Source organism: Phasianus colchicus, chromosome 10 (genome assembly GCF_987193195.1).
Source record: "Phasianus colchicus chromosome 10, bPhaCol1.hap1.1, whole genome shotgun sequence".
Lineage (NCBI taxonomy): Eukaryota > Metazoa > Chordata > Aves > Galliformes > Phasianidae > Phasianus > Phasianus colchicus.
The window spans coordinates 6,411,869-6,430,802 of NC_143445.1; the positions used below are offsets into that span (position 1 = coordinate 6,411,869).

The window sequence follows — 18,934 nt, forward strand, 5'->3', positions numbered from 1 at the left end:
TCTAAACACTGAGCAGATACTTAATACCATAAAACAGATGTTGAAAATGCAAACAGCAGTTCTGCCTGCCCGACACAAAAGAAATTTCAAAACAAATGTATCAGAATTTTTAGACAACCTACTTTAAATCAGGTGCAGAAACAACACAAATACAGAAACGGTTTCTTAATAATGAATGTTCAAAATGAACGGAGAATCTGAGTTACAAGTTGAAAAGGTAAGTCAAAGTGGCATTACATGCTTCATATCCAGGAATGAATTTTGAAATTCATCATCTACAGTGTGTACATTCACTGTGAATTTTATTTGAAGACACAGATCTCATTTTGACTGCCAGCAGTACTCAGTTGCTGAAATCATTTGAGAGGTTAAAAAAATGAGAAAATTTTATCTGATTATGACCTAGAGAAAGCAAGATCCAACTGACCTATGAAACAGCCTAGAAAATTCCCCATTTGACATATTTCCCTACAATGGAACTTTTATTAAAAGAGGTGCAGCCCTGGCTCCACATCCAAGGCATTGCAAATAAATGGCGCAGAAGGGCAGCTCAAAGGATATCAGAAATGCTTGTTGCATTTGGACAGAAGAAACCTGCATCATGAAATGCTCTCATCTGGTTAGACAGCAGAGAGGTTGCCCTCACGTACAATTGTGTCACTTGAGTGACAGTGGTTGGATATTATTTTATTTTTTTTAACAATGACCAATTTCTATTCTGAGAATAAATACTGTCTGTGAATCCTGCCAACGAGTTCTGCCATCACACTGCACTGCATGGTGAGGAGGTCATGGTGACATTAAGGACAAACATTTGGAATTTGTTCACTGCAACTCCACTACTAAAATGCTACAATACGAGAGTTTGGATGAAATCTATGTGGTAAATAATACAAGAAAGCTGCTTTCATCCACTGCACATAACACCATGAATTAATAAAGATGATTTCAAATCAAATATAATATTCCATTTCTAAAAAAATTTACTGTATTTGAGCCACAACAAATCAGAACATGGCTATTTAATTCATTTTTCTTGTCAACAGCTATTTTTTGCTTTTTTTTTTTTTTTTTTAACTTACTTTTTGCTTTGTCAGACTCTCACTGCAAAGCACTTCTGCTACTAAGGCACACATTCTGTTGCAGTGGAACAGTTACTGCAACACACAGCCAGTACTGTATGATTTCAATAAGAGGCAAAGCATGAGTCCTGCTAGTTTGGGAATTCTTACATTTCCATGAGATTGCTGCACCTCAGCTGAGGTGAAGCCAGTTGGAATACCTGCATGTCTAAGTACTACAGAAACACTTAGCACGCTTAGGGATAACATCTCACTTTACAGATAGACAGTTCTTGCTGCCAGCAACAGCTTTCAAATATAAACCACGATACCATCTATGCATAAGCAAACAAACACTGCATTCCTTTTCCAAAATAACACAATAATAACCAGGATTATTACGTATTTTCAACCAGGAGCTTAAATAAAATGCCTTGTACATTCTTTTTTATATACTCGAATTTAAGGGATTTTTTGAGCTGTCAAAAATATCCACACTCAAAACAACTTTTTCAATATTTAAAAGCCCTCAGCATGTGATCAGAATGCCTGTTTCTTCACATATTTTAATGACTAAACAATAAATGCTTCCATTTCTACAACTCATATTTCCAGACAACTTTTAAAAGTGAACAATTAATTCAGAAGCACATAATGGAATTAATAAAGAACAAGAAAGAGAGTGGATGTGAAAAAGAACGAGGGAGTGATGACTGCCTGGGTGCTGTACTTTGTTACTACAGTGTTCATGGCACAGACAAAATAAATTTGCATTCTTCCCTGACAAAAACATATGCAGGACATACACATCTAACCGTACAACACCCTGGTTTCTGCATTAGTGCTGTCAGTGTTCACACCAGACAGATTTTTTCTTGTTTCTCCCAACCTGCTGTGTACATCATCAGACAAAAAACTTCCCATACATGTACAGTGATATGTTATGTTACTATTTAGCCATCCTGAAGCAGGCATGCTATCACTACAAATATGCTATTTGATCAAACTGTCAATGTGATGAGAAGAGGTATTTTCTACTATGAGTGAGTGTTGTCCCTCTCTTTAATAAACAAACAAAGAATGTCTGCTTCAGTGAGGTTTACTTACCTACGCTGGGACACAGACATTTTCCACACCATCTCTGCCTTCTGTCTTACCTGAGCAACATCTTCAAGTTTGTTCCATTTTAAGGAGAGCAGCAGCTTTGGCAACGATTGTGGAAAATTTTCACGGCAGTCATATCGCAAAGTCCAGATGAGATCCATTTCATTTTCACAGAGCTGAGATAAAGGATCTCTTTCCATTATTTCTTTTAGCACAATATAAAATTTTTTACCACCTCGACCCTAGAAAATGAGAGAAGTACATTTTGATATATTCAGTAGGATTCTTAGATTTTAGCTCAAGTACTGGGAATGCTATACCAAGGAGAACACGACATAGAAGGGAATGAGAATCAAGCCTTTCCTTCAGATTGTCAAACTCGTTCTAAGAACTGCACCCAGTACAGTCATTCAAAATTCAGTGTACAGAAGTTCCTGAAAAATAACTTCAGAATTAAGGACGCTAGGTGGCAATATTGCTGTATTCCAACTCCAACATGGAAAACGCTTGCTAGGATGCACAAATTTTTCTTTTTTTTTTCAAATGAGTAAATGTTATATATCTGTAACATCTATCTCTCTATATATTTTTTTAAATTAAAAGCCAAAAGACACTTTTTCAATAATAACCAAAGGGAACTGTATTTGCTAAGCGTGCAAAGAAACACTTTTGTCTTCTCTTCCAGACCTGTCTCTTTCAGACAATATGCTGTTCTACCTCTCTGAAACACTGATGTAAGTACTGATTCTGTACATCAGTTTGCATGAAAGCATCTTTGCAAGTTAACTCTTCCTTTCCTGAGCCATACTTGAGACTGAAAGGCTGGAAATGAAAGTAATGATATCAGTAACGACAGAATTCCATAAATTAATGGGAGATGAGTACCGGATGCATCTAGGTAAGGATGCAGTAGTTGATGGGAATAAACTAGTTCCAATATAATATTTAGATAAGCAATATCTCAGTTTTCTAATACTGAAGCCAACTTTACTGGAAAAGCCAATTGAAGTTTCAGCATAATTTTGAGAGTTTGGCCAAATGGTCTTTACATCAATGGAAAATGAAAAAAAATCAAAGTAATACTGAGAAGAAATTGTAGTAGAAATCAACTAGGACTGATAACGGAAACAAACAATTACCATTAAAGTAACATTCTGCATAGATTTCCAGCTAACAACACCTACACCTGATATACACCCAACTTTTTCAGCTCCTCCTGGAAAGGATGGGTGTCAGTCCAGTGCTGACGCGTTTTAACTATTTTGTTGTAAGCAGAAATTCCTTGGATGTGAATAGACTTAAAATAATTAGTTGAACTGAAAGGCTTAGTAGTAAAACTACGTAAACATTATGTTTCTGTATGAAAATGAACAAATAAACAGTCTTCATAATAAAGTGATCCTTGTATCTGAAAATGTTTCTCTTTCAAATCCAACCACAACGCTACTGAGTTGACATTCTGCTACTTGAGATTTCCAGTTATTTATACACCGGGGTGTTCATACCAACAGCAGTAGTGAGCTTTCACTTTTCCCAATCATTTTATGCACTCACTGACATTTTTTCAACTATCTGCTGTATTCTTACACACAGTGCAGTTCTTACTGCTGCTAAATCCCAGTGCTTTCACCTTCTTAAATTAGAATCTTCTGCATGCTTACAATGACATTTTCCCCCAAAGTAAAAAAAATGATACAAAGGAAACATCTTCAGATTTTGGTGATTGTTTTGAAGTTTGTCAAGTTAGAACTATGTGAATTCTGAAGAAGACCAAGTAATGCCCATATTTAAGCAATATTTGCACTTATTTGGAAGCATCTGACCATCAAACAAATTGTCTTAATCCAACGGAGCAGTTTCCCAACATTTTAGGCACCCTAGGAATGCTTTCCAGCTCTAATGGAAACCTTAGCTATGTTCCAAATCCATGAAGAGTTTGCATAGCAGTTGAGTTATTTGATAAAAAATAACGCAGGTGTTCCTTCAGAAGTCCAAAACATATTGAAAAAGAATGAACGAGAGTGTGTTTAATGCAGTTCAACAAAGTGGATTATGTAAGAAAATAAAGCCCATAGAATTACAGTTATTCAAGCAGTTGAATTACTTTCTGCTGGATTGATGCAGAAGATTAAAAGAAAATACTCCCCCCCAAAAAATGTTCAAGTGCTGCCTTCAGCAGACGCTTACCGCCATTGCAGCATTGTCACTGCTTCTTGCAATCTCAGCTGCCTTTTCAAGTATCTGCAAAAAGACATTTTAAAACAGATCAGATTTAAATACAAATCTGACATTGAAATAATCACAGATAAGTAAATTTTACCATCTTTTAAATAATTACAACACTATCATATTGTATATACGAGGAATCACGTGCACTTCTATGGAACAAATAACCAGAGTTTACTGCCCTGACTTTCCCAGTCCATTTTTATACAGTACGAAGAGTCTTGAAAAAAAATTTAGCTCATAGAGGAGATAAGTGTTCCAAAAAACATTTAACACATTTGTACAAAGTAGTAATAGATCTTTATAGTCACAGGCAGGCAAAATGTGAAGTTTTCCAGTGTTGTACCAAAGTTTAGCTTTTTAAAAGATCATCGGTATTGGAAAGTGATTGATTGTGCTGCTGACCCTGAAGAGACCATGCAGAGAGTATTTTAAAATGCATATGTCTTCAAAGATTATCTGAAGACTCTGAAGGCAGAGCACTGACATTATTGTGTACTGCAAGCTCAAACAACTCCGGAATAGGGAATTCAGTGACAAAAGCAGCTGAAAGTAAAGAAAAAACTATTTGCACATAAGCATTCTTGACCACTCTGTCACATCTTACCTTATCAAAGGGAGGGTAATTAATAGGCTGTTTTGAATATTCTTGAAATCTAATGTGCAAAGCTGTTGCATTTTCAGTGTAAGGGTTAGTCTGGACAGTTCCCATTGGATTTAACATTTCTTCAAGCTCATCTAAAATGTTAGCAAGAACAATTAAAATTAAAAAAGATAATAATAATCTTATTGTGTCTCTGTCTTTCAGTCCAAATGATTGACAGTGGTCTGCACAGCACCTCTCCAGTGCATGCTTCTCTAGCTTAAGCATTTCATACATTCTATATACACAGATGCTGGATTATCACAAAAGGAAAAAAAAAAAAAAATCTCCTTCCAGAAGAAATGTAACATCAAAGCAACCCTGGATACTGCTGAGCCAAATCCCTAAATGCAGCTTCAGTCCCAGTAACATCAGTCTCTGTAAACCCACATATACACTGCCTCCATATCAAACAGCATGAAAAAGAGTCAAGTGTTAAGCTTTTTTTTCCCCTCAACACCAAAGCCAGATGAATCTGCAATTCTCATGATTAACTGAAGAGTGACATGTAGATTTCAGACTGTTTTACTAATCAATCCGAATTCCAGGGAAGGAATTCTCAAAAACAAAATTCTAACTCACATGTTTTGCAGACTCCAACATTGTCACACACAATACAGCTCACCTAATGAGTTTAAAACATAGCACAAGTAACCAAATGAAACCCGAAATGCATTAAAAAACCCAACCAGATAACACTAGATTTAAGTATGCACCTCTAGTTTCAAGTGATCTTTCTGTAACGTCACCCTTTCAGAATACTGCTTTCAAGCATGCTCTCATTTGTCCTCCTGACAGATAAACAGTTCTTTCATGAAAGACATTAAGACCTCATGTATTTTTCCACATAAAAAAATACATGTAGCAAAGAAATTATGGCAAGAAAATTGCACATGCATGTGGCCAAAATTCTATTTGATACTGCTCTTCAATGTCAAATATTTCAAATATAAGTACAGAAAGTTAAACTTTACCTGGAAATGATGACCAGCTGTGCAGTACGAATTCTCCATTCTTCAGCTGTCCTTTGTAATCAAATACCATGGTATTTACCCAGGCTACAGGGTAGTGCTGTTAACAGAAAGAATTTCTATGTAGAAACTAAGATGGTAGGGGTTTTAACGTGGGGTTTGTTTTTCTTCATCTTAGTGTTGCTCTCTTTCAGAAAAGCAATTAAACATGAGCATAGTTTTCATACGTGCTCTGGGTCCTCTGAGACAATAGGACTTAATTCTGAGGAGCCACTCTGCCAGTCTAAAAACAGACATTTCTCTGAACATAAGCCCAGATGCTCACATTTTTCCTCCATCAGGATTCATCTCGAGTTCTAGAGATGAGAACAAAACTCGCATCTTAAAATACAATTTGTTAAGTAGCCATTTGCCAACCTGCTTAAAATCAAAACGTTTGTGTCTTTTCAATGTCTGAGAAGCAGGAAAAGGGCTTTTTTGTACCAGGATTTGTGTGTGTGATTCTTCACATATATACTTTTTCAGTACCTTTATTTTTCATTTTGTATTCTTGAAAACTGAAGTGATGACAACTGAATACCAAACATGTTATATATAGTTCAGAGGTACAAAAGGAAAAAAAAAAAAAAAGATAATTATAATTACCACTTTTCCTGCTTTCCTAATGGTTTGGTATTTGGAGGGATTCATTGACTTAGTTGACTTTTTAGTTTTCATCTTATCCATCACAGCATAAACTGCAAAGCAGAGTCTTGCCATTCTTGGTAGATCACAGACATTTATTTCAAACTCCAGTACTTCATTCCAAGCATGGTCACTTCTCCCAGATATTTCTGTGCTTACAATGGTTTTACAAAGGAGCTCCGTACCGTGGAAAATACCAGCCCTAACATGAACCTGCATTAAGGGAATTAGAGAAGAAATATTAAGACGTGCCATGGAACCTAATACATACATTTAATCAGCATTTCTAACTTGATAACAAACAATTTTGATATTTTAATACAGGTTAAATGAAGCCATGCTAAAGAAAATCTGCCATCAGCCCAGAATAATCCCTAGGCAAAGTCTCAGCAGCACCAGCAGACGATGTCCAAACAATGCCCCATCTGACCATTCTGTGCAAAAACCTCCTGCCACCGATGAAGAGGCTGCACTCACTAGACAAGTTCAGGTCCTGGAGAACGCCCTGAGGTGAGTTATACTCCTTCGTACAGGTGCCATAGGAACACCCATTGTTAAACTGACTCAGGTAACTTGCATACCTATATAATAACAATTTTTTTCTGATCAATCACTGAAAGGAAATAGTCAATTTAAAGACATTTCCTTGAGTCCCAGTGATATTCATAAATTTCACTTTCACCTCTTTTTGTCACGTTTCACCTCTGTGAGCCAATGTCAGGTAAGAACAGCTACATGAACATCCATGAAACACAGCACGCTGGAAAGAAATCTTCAGGAAATCTGATGTAAACAGACTGTGCATGTGCACGTACATACATACATGTAATAATTTATGTATATATTCACATACAGAGTCAAAATTCCTGTTTTAGTTTACAGGGCTTTTTTTTAATGTTTCTGTACTTACAGATTGCAGCATTATATTCGTCAAAAAGGAAATACTGGGGCTGATACCAGAGAACTGGTTAAAACTGTTTCAAATCAGCTGTGAACCAAGTCATCAGAAGGTCCTTGTTAATCCATTTGGAGATTTACTGCACGTTCAATTGAATTCACACCAAATTCCTGTGCTGATTTAGAGTTATCTTACAGACTGTAATCTATTGTAGATTGTCATCTATTGTAAATGTTCTAAAGTCTGTCTGAATCGTTTAAAACCAGGTTTGTAAATTCACATTTGCATAGCTTTCAATATTATTGACATCTTGGCATCTGATATTATAAGCTCTGTATGGCCCCAGTTTTCCCTGACTTTTCTTTCACTTTATAATATAATAAAAAGCCAGTGGAAGAAAATAAGTGTAGTGGAAGAAAATAAGTGATCAAGTAAAACGTGACAGTAACAAAGCAGCTTGGATATACCAGCTAACTGCTTGCCTCTGACCACTCCTAATTCTACGATTTCCATTCCTGTTAAAAATAAGGGATTGGATACTAAATTTTGTTCTTTTTGTTTTGACGTTTCCTTTTTACTCCTGAAATTGTACGTAACAGTGGCACAGCCAAATAATGAGACCAAATGCTATTTCAAATGTCACGTGTTTGGAAAACTGGGTGTTAAACAGCTGAACAAAGTCAATGGTGCTCTAAGAGAAAATACTCAAATGCAGCTCACATCTGACAGATGCTTTGTTTCCACCTACAAACACTGCACGTAGGAATTCTGTTGGTGCTCTCAGCAAAACTGAATACTGGGCTGGTATTCTGAGTACTGACTCACACAACAGCAGCCAATCAAACATTACATTCTAAGAAGTCATGAATGGGAAACAAAAACATTCTCTACAGTGACACAGTTCCATAACAGCACAGACAAACGATGCAGACAAACATGCACAATTCTGCAAGGTTAATGCATGACACTGAATAACTAAGGCAAATTTAGGTTTTCAAGACTGAAAATGCATTCAAAATACCAAAAACTCCTTAGATCGTTTCCACAGGTACCAATTCTGAAGGATTATCATTTTTTGTTGTTTCTCAAGCTTCTGATCAACATATTTTATTTTTTCTGGAGAGTCACGTTGAAATTGATTAAAGTTCATTTTTCATATGTACTAAAAAAATATCTAGTAGCTACGTTGCTTCTGGAATCCATCTTCTTTTCCCCCTTCCATTTTAAAACTGTAAGAGTCCACAGACTGTAGAGCTAAGAAGACAATACAACTAGCTAAATAACAGTTCAGATCAAGAAAAGAAGAATGCCTGGTTTTGCAGACATCCATTTCTAAAGCCACACTGCTTATATCTGACATCTGTAGCCATGGCCCATTTAGCAGTGCAGTACCATGACATATTCTGAATGCACATGGACATCATGACAGTAGTTTTGAAGAAAAAAATGCAATGTGTATCATGAATAAAGCATCAGAACATCAGCTTCAATGGCTAACTGAATTTCTCTCCGACCTGATTAATTAATTGCTGGTCAAATACAACAAAGGATATCAATGTTGTTCCACTTCACAAGTCTTGTAAGGTCTTAAAGTAACTGTGCAAAAACTCCCCACGTGTTAACAGCTTGTGGTCTGTAACACAGGCAGTAGCCCACTCATGTGCATTTTACAGGAAGTGATACTACAGCTTCTTTTGTGTGTGCAGCATGTTTAGAAAATAAAAGACAGATTGTATAGAAGCACGCAATCCATGCTTAGAAACACACAGAGTTTATTCTGGACTACAAAAAATATCTTCAGTTCCAATTAAAACGTATAATATTTAATCTACTTTTGCTTGCCAGATGTTTAAGGAAGTTTGGTCTGAATAAGGTTATTTTGTATCAGTACTTACAGATACTTGAAAAAAAGACCAACAAGCATCATGCCAACATAATGGCATGCTGGAATGCACGTATCCAACTTCAGACAATAAAGCAACAGTTTTAGCAATGAATTAAGATCTTCAGTAATACTAATGATACAATTAAGCAATAATGCATACATTCTGCTCACCTGAAACCTGTTCAATTCTGAGTTCACTAAATGTAGAAAAGCATTAAAATTATTATCAGAGTGTCTTCTGAAACTATGCAAAATTACTTACTTTGGCATTTTCTTCTGTATTTAGCTTATTACCCTTTAATAGAATAATCTTGAAAGGGCTGCAAATGTCCCATACACTCTGAGAAGGGAAATAAAGATGTAAGTTTTCTCTTAATCAACATAATTACTTTATAAGCTAGACATGTTCAGCAGAAGCCATAAATACAAACTAAAAGGGATATTTTTAAAAATATGAATTTGAAACCTTAAAAAATAAATTGGTTCTCATAGCTACAAGAGCATCTTGGATGTTCCAAAAGGTAAGAAGGACAGAAAAACCACCAAGTTGAAGATTTTGGGGAGAAGAAAATACATTGCATACTACTTGCTGAGAATTAATAATAACTCTTCAAATGTATGAGATGCTCTGAATATATAGCTACAAATTAAAAGAACAAAGCCTGTCCCCATTCCTTAGAATAACAATACACAAATTACAGCTGTGTTATGTGGCCATGCTAAGTTCAACAATGAAGGAAGCATTACATTAAAAGTTAGACTTATCTGATAGCAAAAGTTGCCATCGTTGAAGTGAAAACATCATGCAAGACATGAGGGGGCTAAAACAAGAGACCTAACAGATCACTATTGTCCAAGCCAGTGGAGCCTACATATGCTGAACCTGGAGAATACAGCTCTGTGCAGTAATTTCTCCAGTTGCTGGTAACAGATTATTATCCACTCTTCTGGCTTGTGGTTGGAAGCAAAATCAATAGCAATGACAGTGTGACAGTGGATCTTTCTGGGGCATTGGGGGAAAGAGAGCAAGAGGGAGGTGAGGACAGGAAGTATCCAAAAAGCTGTAAGGCCTGCTATTCATGATGTGAAACTAGCATGCAACAGAAGGCTCTGAGGAGACCCAGGAGACCTATTCTGGAAAACAGAAGTAACAGCAGAAATCCCAGACATTGTGATTTACATTGCACAGTTCACTCTTCCTTTTGGATATCAGATACTCTTCACATTAACTTACAGTTGTTGCTCTTGTTTTTTTTGGTGGCAGAGGAAGAGGAAGGTTGGATGATTTTCGGTTTATGGCAACTTCTATGGCAATCATTTCCTGCTCACACATTTTCTTTATGGTGCAACACTCAACTAGTGTCAGCTGAGGAAGAGTCCTGTTCATCACGCAGTTGTGTATGTACTACAAGCCCACAGAAAACAATTAGAAACTAACAGAATATTTCTGCAAAAACTTTCAAATCAAAGCAATTAGAATATGTTGCAAAGCTACAAAGGAAATGACGCACATTTATTTTACAATGGGAGAGCAGAGCAGGCATGAGGAAGCACGTTATTGTTCAGCTTTGTTCACTATGCAATGGCACATGACACAAAGTGAAATTCTGACCAAAGCTCCAGAAAGCAATGATTACAATGAGTTCCAAAGAGCTTTACATACCTGAAACTGAATTAACGGATGATCACCAAAAACATATTCTAGCCTCCCACTAACTTGCAGCACATAGTCAGCAGGATCAATTTCCTCATCTTCTTTTCCATGGATGGTCAAGCGTTTTCGGATTGCCAGTTCATTCAACTTGATGGGATTCATGTTAGGAGACACTTGAAAACTAAATACATCCTACCAAAACACAAACAGGAATACCAAATATCACTTTTCACAGTCAGACTGTGACTGAGGGGATGTGAGTGGAGTGAAGAAAAGAAGGATAGCAGGCAGTACCCATAGCATAAAACATGGAAAGACTCCACTTCCAAAGAGAAAATTTAATCAAATCTCTTCATAGTATCTGTCATTTTTATTTCTGTCTTAAAAAGTTAAAGAAGTTAGTAATTTTTTTTAATTAGGGAGAAAAAAAGATTTAAATATACGGAATGTCATCATTCCTAATGTAAAAGAAGATCTTTTGTGAAGTCTTTCTTCTCCCTCCATCTACCATGTTGACCAGGAAAGGTTGATCCAGCGAGTTCTGTTTGTTCTTCTGTTTGTTTTGGTGGATTTTTGGTGGTTTTTTTTTTTTTTTTTTTTTTTTGCACACACACTCACAAACACATAAGCACACTAAGAGTAACTACTTACAAACCAAGCATTGTCTGACTTGCATTCTTTTGACTTGTGTTGAAGTTTATAAGTAAGAAGGTAAGCAAGAAAATCTAACTGTGCAAAGTTGGGCAAAAAGAGTTTTGTATTTCTAGCTTCCCCTGCTCAGAACACTGCCAAGCAGCAAAGGCTTCTCCTACCATAACTGACAGTGGGCAAACAGGAATGAACCCTTTCCTTCCCAGGAACCTGGTGTCCTACAATGGCTGATTTAATTCAAATTAGTATTTTTACATGTGTGCACATCACAGCAATGTGATTAGTTTCTCTCTCTTGCTCCAAAACCAATTTAGGTAGGTTTTACAGATCCCTCATGTGCTCTTAACAACAAATACTTCAGTATTTCTTCCTCTCACTCTTGCAGATTTCCTACTGTAAGGATGAAACAGTCTCCTTCTCAATTTCCTAATAATTTCCTACTCAATTCCGAGTTGTCTTACAGTACTCAGTGCAAGTAGTCCAGAACAGAGTTTAGTGCCCTAAAATACGGCTCCAATTTGAACTGTTAACAGCTTTGAAGGTCAGAACTGGTAGCAGAAGATTGGAAATATTAGGAATGTCGGGAGCCCAAGCTATTACAGAGGCAGGCAAATGCATTTTGAAGCAACAGCAACTTCTGTATTCCTTTTATATCAAATACATACTTATACACAATGCCTTCCTCGAAAGCTGACTAAAACAGATATTCTCATTGTTCCTGAAAAACTACAAGTCCTCTGCTATGCTGTAAACAACTGGAAAAGTTGTGAGGTTTCTTTTTGTAAAAACTCCTACGTATCCCACATCAGACAGTGGTACTGGTTACCAAATGCAGTATTCATCTCTGCATTTAGTGTTTCCAAAGCCAGATATAATTTTACAACTTCAAATTATTATTTTTTCTTAATAAAGATGGTATAGAAGCAATACAGCTTTGCAAATAAAATTAGCTTAATCATTAGAACATCAATATCTAACAACAAGGTCAAAGTGGACAGCAAATATAGTCTATTATTACACTCTCCTGAGATTCTAAGGCTTCCCATGCTGACACCTCACCATTAAGAAGTACACAGTGTAAAAATGAGGAATGAAGTAGAAACATAGCAACTTTACCATAAAAAAAAATCTTTTTTAAAAATAAGCTATGAGGGTTGTTAGCTTGGCTACGAGAAACAAGAAGGTAATTTTAAATCTCAGCTAGTGTTAAATTTGTCTCTATGCATGTGTAGTTGAGAAAGCTAACTCTTATTTTTTATGCTTATTTCTCAGCCTAATTAGCAGCTCACCCCTAAAGATATTCAGAAATGAACCACAAACAGAAAAAAACCTGTTGAATTTGGTTCTTCCCCATTCAGCATCTCTCAGGCCTAAAATCAAATCCTAGTGAAGTCACATAAATAGTAGTTGACCAAAAGGGTCTTGAGAACTCTGAAGTGTGTTTTAGGTTTAAATGAACATAAAATAATACAAAACATAAGAACTGTACATTTCAATTTTAAAAGCAGAATTGAGTACAACTGTAATTTCACTTCAGTTCACAACTGTCCTTTGGCTTCCACACTCTCTTTCAAAAGTCAAGGACCCTGGTAACATTATTCTATTTCACTTATATGTCTGATCGACCTCATGCTAACTCAGATGGGAATCAAGAACAGTACATTAAATATGATGATAACATCCATTCCTACCTGGCAGTTATCAAAATGAATAGCCACTACAAGATTTCCACTATAAAGCTTATCTTGGAAGTTCTCTGGGACAACGGGTTCCTGTTCTGGTGGATAAGTGTGCTTTAACCAGTCCATCCAGGAAAGACCCACAAGGGACTGAATCTTCTCCTCACTGATTCTTCGCATTTTAGCTCGAAAGTCGTTCACTTCAGGATCTTGTAAGGCATCAAACTCATGGAGACCTAGAAGAGTTCAATCAAGCAAAAGAATACCTCACCTATTTATCTTTAAGGTTAGGCTGTATAAGTGATTTTATTCAGATCTTCCAGCCAAAATGACTGCTCAAAAGTGAGTTGAGTTCTACATCCCCCTGTACATCAGTGGAATTTCAAAGTTATTTGCACAATTCCCATGCAACCTGCCTTAAATGTCTGAACAGCAAGAAACAATTCCTTGCTTAACATTAAATGGAAAATCCAACCTCACTCTGCTTTCAAAATAGACTGGGAAGTTTTAAGTCTCCCCTCACAACAGCAAATGCAAACACACCACCCTAAGTGCACCATAAAAACCATACATTAGAGTGTTTTACATCATCGCCTTCCCCGCTCTGCTCCCTTAAAGATGACATCTTTTATATTTTGCTTAAAAGGCAAGAAAAGGATAGTTGATCTGCAGATAGATACATATTCTTGACATATCCTTGTGAATAAAATAAACCTTCTGCTCAAATAAAACTGATAGGACTGAAAGTTCAACCGACCCGAGTCCAATAAAATTCTTTTTCCAAAACATATACAGAAAGAATACATAGAGAGAGTCCCCAAAGAATGTGGATTCTTCAGTCCGTAAGGAAGTTCAGGAAGCACAGAATCTGCAAGTGGGCACGTTTTTTCATTTCTCCTGAACTGATGCACATTGTCCAAATTACACAAGGCACCAGATACCATTTGAGAACAAAACACTACGTTTATAAGCACAGAAAGAGAAATATTCAATCAAAGAATGTGAATCTCTCAGAACCTGTCAGAGTATGTCTGAGCAGTTGAACTGGCTGCTTCCATTGTTGGCTTTAACAAATGGGCAGACAGCGCACTGCTGAAATCTAAACAAAAGCTGCAGTCTCTATAAAAGAGCTAACAATGGTTCATTGTTTTAAAACAAGAGGTATGACCTCACATGACCCTGTCAATCTTTATTGTATAACCACAGTAGATTTAAAAGATGAAAATTCTGAAATAACATCAAGAGCAAGTTACTGTGAAAGCCTTAAAAATAGCTTCCCATTGTTTGCTGAAAATCAGTGTCACAATGGAGAGCAAAGCCAAGAATCATACTGTTAACCAACTCAGAAATCATGTATACCAAACTCATAACAATTTCTAGTTCCCTCTGCCTATGCAATTTGTTATTAGGCTACTTGTGGTAACACATTCAGGGATTAAGTGTTCCACCACTTAGTAATAATATTATAGATTTATTTTCCCAATCTAATCCCCTTATCTAATAAAATAAGACTTTTTCTCTTGACTGATGGAGTTATACAACACAGTGCTGAACTACAACACAGAGAATAGCATCTATCAACTTACAAATGTTTCATCTTTAGTATTTAAAATTGTTTTAAATGTCATCAGTACTAGTCTGAGGAATAGAAATTCTGTCAGAGACAAAAGGAGAAGAAAATATTGTAAATTTTTCCCATTACCTGCCCAAATAAGACCTGCTTCTATAAAACAAAGTTTTCAAAAAAAAACAGAGAAAAGTAAATGTACCTTTGCCTATAAGGACACCTATTTTGGAGTCCAACTTTTCTCCTGGATCACAATTCCTTGTCACTAGTTTAAGGACAGGAAGAAAGGGTCTGACGTCACAAAGTCTTCGTGTTTCATCTTCTAATTCTTCATGTACAGCCGTCTGATTCACACATGAGAACATGTAAGAGTCAATCTCCATGAGGAGATGGAAGAGTGGGTAGGTGTGTGCCTGCTTCCATAACAGCTGGAAAAAAAAAAAAAACGGTAGTAAGAAGAGTGATTTGTTTTTAGTATCTGCCTTGTGGTTGTTTTTAATCAGCAATTAAAGTGCACAAACGTCCCTGAGGTTAAAAACACACAGTAACACAAATCAGGCCAAATTCCCTGCTTCTGTAGAAGCTCCAGGTAAATTTATTTGTAAGTCTTTTGCAGGCCACCAAAATGTGCAAGTCACCCATCATGCAGCACTCAACAAAGCTTCAGTGTACTGAATGTTTACATAGCAGATTATGCCTCATCTAACACCAACATAAGCTAATCACATTTCTTAGCAGAAATGAAAATCATAGGTAAAAAGAACTGTCTTTAAATAAATATATACATATAAAGGTGAGAATAACTTTGTCTAAATTTTAAAAGTTTACATTTTATGGACTTGTTTCTTAAGCTTCATTTGAAACAGGAACTGTAGGATCAATAATGCAGTGTCAAAAATCTTGCATGAAAAACACACCCTCCAAAAATAAGAAGTTGAACTGAATTCCTACAGCCAAACTGAAAACACCTGCATATGTTTCTGAGATGTGTACAACCAAGGCTGCCTTCCAATAAACGTACCCCAGTCTAATCAGCCTGGTTAGGCAAAAGCCTTTTTAAGGAATTAATTAATTAATTAATTAAGGAATTAAATAGAACTTTCTATCTGCAAAGATCTGTGCAGATGCCATAGATCAAAACAGGCTTAAAAGCCTACAACCGAAATTTGTACCAAAGAAAGAATGGCTACGAATGATGTGCCTACATTAAATGTGAGAGGAAAAGAAGAGCAAACAACCTGCAACTCAGCTTTACTTTAAAAAATAATAATAAATCATTTTTCCATGAACAATACATTTCAAAGAAAGAAAGACAAATGCAAACATGAGCTCATGAATTTTCTGTCAAAAGAAAGTTAAACGGAATCAGAGTGAAAAAGCAAGACATCATTAAGACATCTAATCAGCCAAAGACAAATGAAGTTTTTTAACACTAGCTCCATACTGTCAATGTTTGCCTGGAAAAGAATGTTTCAGAACTATGAGAAATTCCTTCAGAGCAATGACTTCTGGATCTAAAAAGCCACAGCTACACACACTCTTTAAGGGTGAGGTTGGAAGCCTTTCCTTTACCCTTCCAAATAATTTTACTACCCCAATTTTGTCCTTCACACTGCCCAGAAGATGGGCTGAAGGCATCACACTGGTCCTCCAAAGATCCATCTCTGTGTCCAGCACTGCCATTTATTCTCTTTGTTACTCAGGGATATACCTAGCTTAGACATTCTATTACCACATTTTGTTTAACTACAGAAGTGAATAATTCTATAAAATGTAACTTACTCTTCAAATAAAATAAGAGGTCAATGGAAAAAGGTCATAAAGCACTAATCCAGCCTATGTCCCTCTGCTGTGACATGCTCAGATAAGAATGCCAGTAAACTTTCCCTCAGTCTTGACAGAAAGTTTTATAAGCTCCTTGTTTGTCTAATTTATTTCAAACATTTTCACAGTCAAAACAGCACAGCAAACTCACAGAGTTTATGTAGCTTCAGATCTATGTTATATCATGTGCAGACCAGCATGGAAGTACAATACTCATCAGTATTATGAACACAAGCTTAGAGAATGTAAAAGATTTTATTGTTAATGGGTGTTACCCCCTGACAAGCATTTGAAACACTCCAAAAACAAGAACAGATTGAATCCACTGCTCAAATTTAAATTTAAAAAATCCTGAAATTTTAGAAACCAGATTTTATTAATTCCATCTCTTCAGAATTACACAAGATATGCCCTGGATGAACTGTTTGTAATACTGTCTTTCAAAATATAAAATCCACAGTATCACATCCCAAAAGAATTAAAAACGTTTGAAACAAAACAAAAGGGTCACAGCCCTTCTTTGGTAAAGAAAATTGTTTCCTCTGAACAAATAGACAAGGATTTTTCACACCCATTTTTCAAAAAGATCCCTCACACAGCAAATCAATCACAGATTTCACTCCTTTTAAGTGATGTCCCAACAAGGCACTTCTCCACTAACTTAAGCAGTGGCTTATAAGGCCACCATTGGTGTCAACCAAAAGGAGCAGAACCACAATATATGACTTCTGTATTAACAATTAAATCAGACACAGCATCTCATGTTTCCACACTCATCAGAAAAATTTTAAATAAATGCACAATGTATGAATAACACATTAACAAAAGGTTTAGATATAACAACTCAGTAATAACGCAGAGCAATCACTGCTAAAGTGCAACCATCAGTGAGAAATTATTTCTCCATACCTCAACGTCTGCTCAAAAACATTCAAAACCCCCAGACACACACATCTTTACCAGTCACTAGGCTATGAATGCACCTCTAATTAATTTTTTTATGCTTACCCAGATTCACTGCTTGATTTGCCAGAAGGCACATGAAAATCAGAACCAGAACTCATTTCAAATATAAGTTAATTGACCACTTGGTATTACCTGTTTAATATGAGATATAGTGGCATCTCGAGGGACATCCAAGTTGATGTAGATTCCAGTGGGCAGTAGGAAGTCCACGGATATTGAGCCATCAGCACCAATCTGTGAATCCACTGCCCAGATGTCAAGGCTGTCTGTCACGGCAGGAGGCATTGTGGAATCTCAACAATATCATAACCACATGGCCTTAGGAAAAAAAAAATTAAATTCAGTATACTTAACCTTCTATAATTAGACACACATTTTGAAGCTTTTGGAAAGTTTACTTAAGTCTGCTTGTGCAGTTCAGCTCCCAAGTCCAGGGTTTCAAATGCCAATACTGCAAACACAAATACATAGTCCTACTCATTAATTCCATTTAGTATAGGAAGAGCACTTGCCTGGTAAAACACTAATGCAGTGTTTACATCATTAAGACTTAATTTTAAAAAATATATTAAAAATGACTAATCAGAAGCTAGCTGAAACAAAGTCTGAAATTCATTTTGAATTTTCTCTAAAGCTATCTGTATGAAACACTACGGAAACAAACTTCTTGGAGAAAGTATAGCAATATTTAATATGAAAATACAGCATTTTGTAATTTTGAATTAGCCAATTTATGACGGTTGTTCACAAACCTGGAAAGAGTGCCTAATTCAACTTTAAAGTCTATACTCAGAGAAGGAAAATCTTCTTCAACATGTTATTAGAAAGAGGCATTTCCCTTCAGAGACACTCATCTCCATCGTTCTTTAAAGGTGAAAGCAAATGATCTCCTTTGAATTCAACTCACTGTGTAAACTACATCCACCAAGGGCAGGAGAAAAGCTTTTGTGTGATCTGCTGCAATGCACTTCACTGACTTCTTGACAACTTCAGGTTGTTTTTCATTACCCTTAGTAGTACTACTAGATTTTCTGACCTTCCAAGTCTTGTATTTTCAATCACCTCTCTAAAGATGCTTTTTCCCATCAATCACTACTCACTCGAGTATTTAGCTTTCCCTG

The 18,934-nt window shown here is 36.2% G+C and overlaps 1 protein-coding gene across 9 annotated transcripts in view; it reads right to left on the reverse strand.

The window, feature by feature from the left end:
- The window catches only part of PIK3CB (phosphatidylinositol-4,5-bisphosphate 3-kinase catalytic subunit beta), an 89,985-nt gene that overhangs the window by 18,903 nt on the left and 52,148 nt on the right, over window positions 1-18,934 (reverse strand). For all 9 annotated transcript variants that reach the window (XM_090147193.1, XM_090147199.1, XM_090147195.1 and 6 more), the window contains 11 exons: window positions 17,946-18,131; window positions 15,226-15,451; window positions 13,469-13,692; window positions 11,136-11,318; window positions 10,707-10,877; window positions 9,735-9,812; window positions 6,651-6,902; window positions 6,009-6,105; window positions 4,999-5,129; window positions 4,353-4,406; window positions 2,219-2,407 (listed from right to left, as the gene is read on the reverse strand). In XM_090147193.1, the coding sequence (XP_090003319.1) occupies window positions 2,219-2,407; window positions 4,353-4,406; window positions 4,999-5,129; window positions 6,009-6,105; window positions 6,651-6,902; window positions 9,735-9,812; window positions 10,707-10,877; window positions 11,136-11,318; window positions 13,469-13,692; window positions 15,226-15,451; window positions 17,946-18,098 (1,758 nt within the window). In that variant the 5' untranslated portion in view covers window positions 18,099-18,131. The remainder of the gene's footprint in view (window positions 1-2,218; window positions 2,408-4,352; window positions 4,407-4,998; window positions 5,130-6,008; window positions 6,106-6,650; window positions 6,903-9,734; window positions 9,813-10,706; window positions 10,878-11,135; window positions 11,319-13,468; window positions 13,693-15,225; window positions 15,452-17,945; window positions 18,132-18,934) is intronic.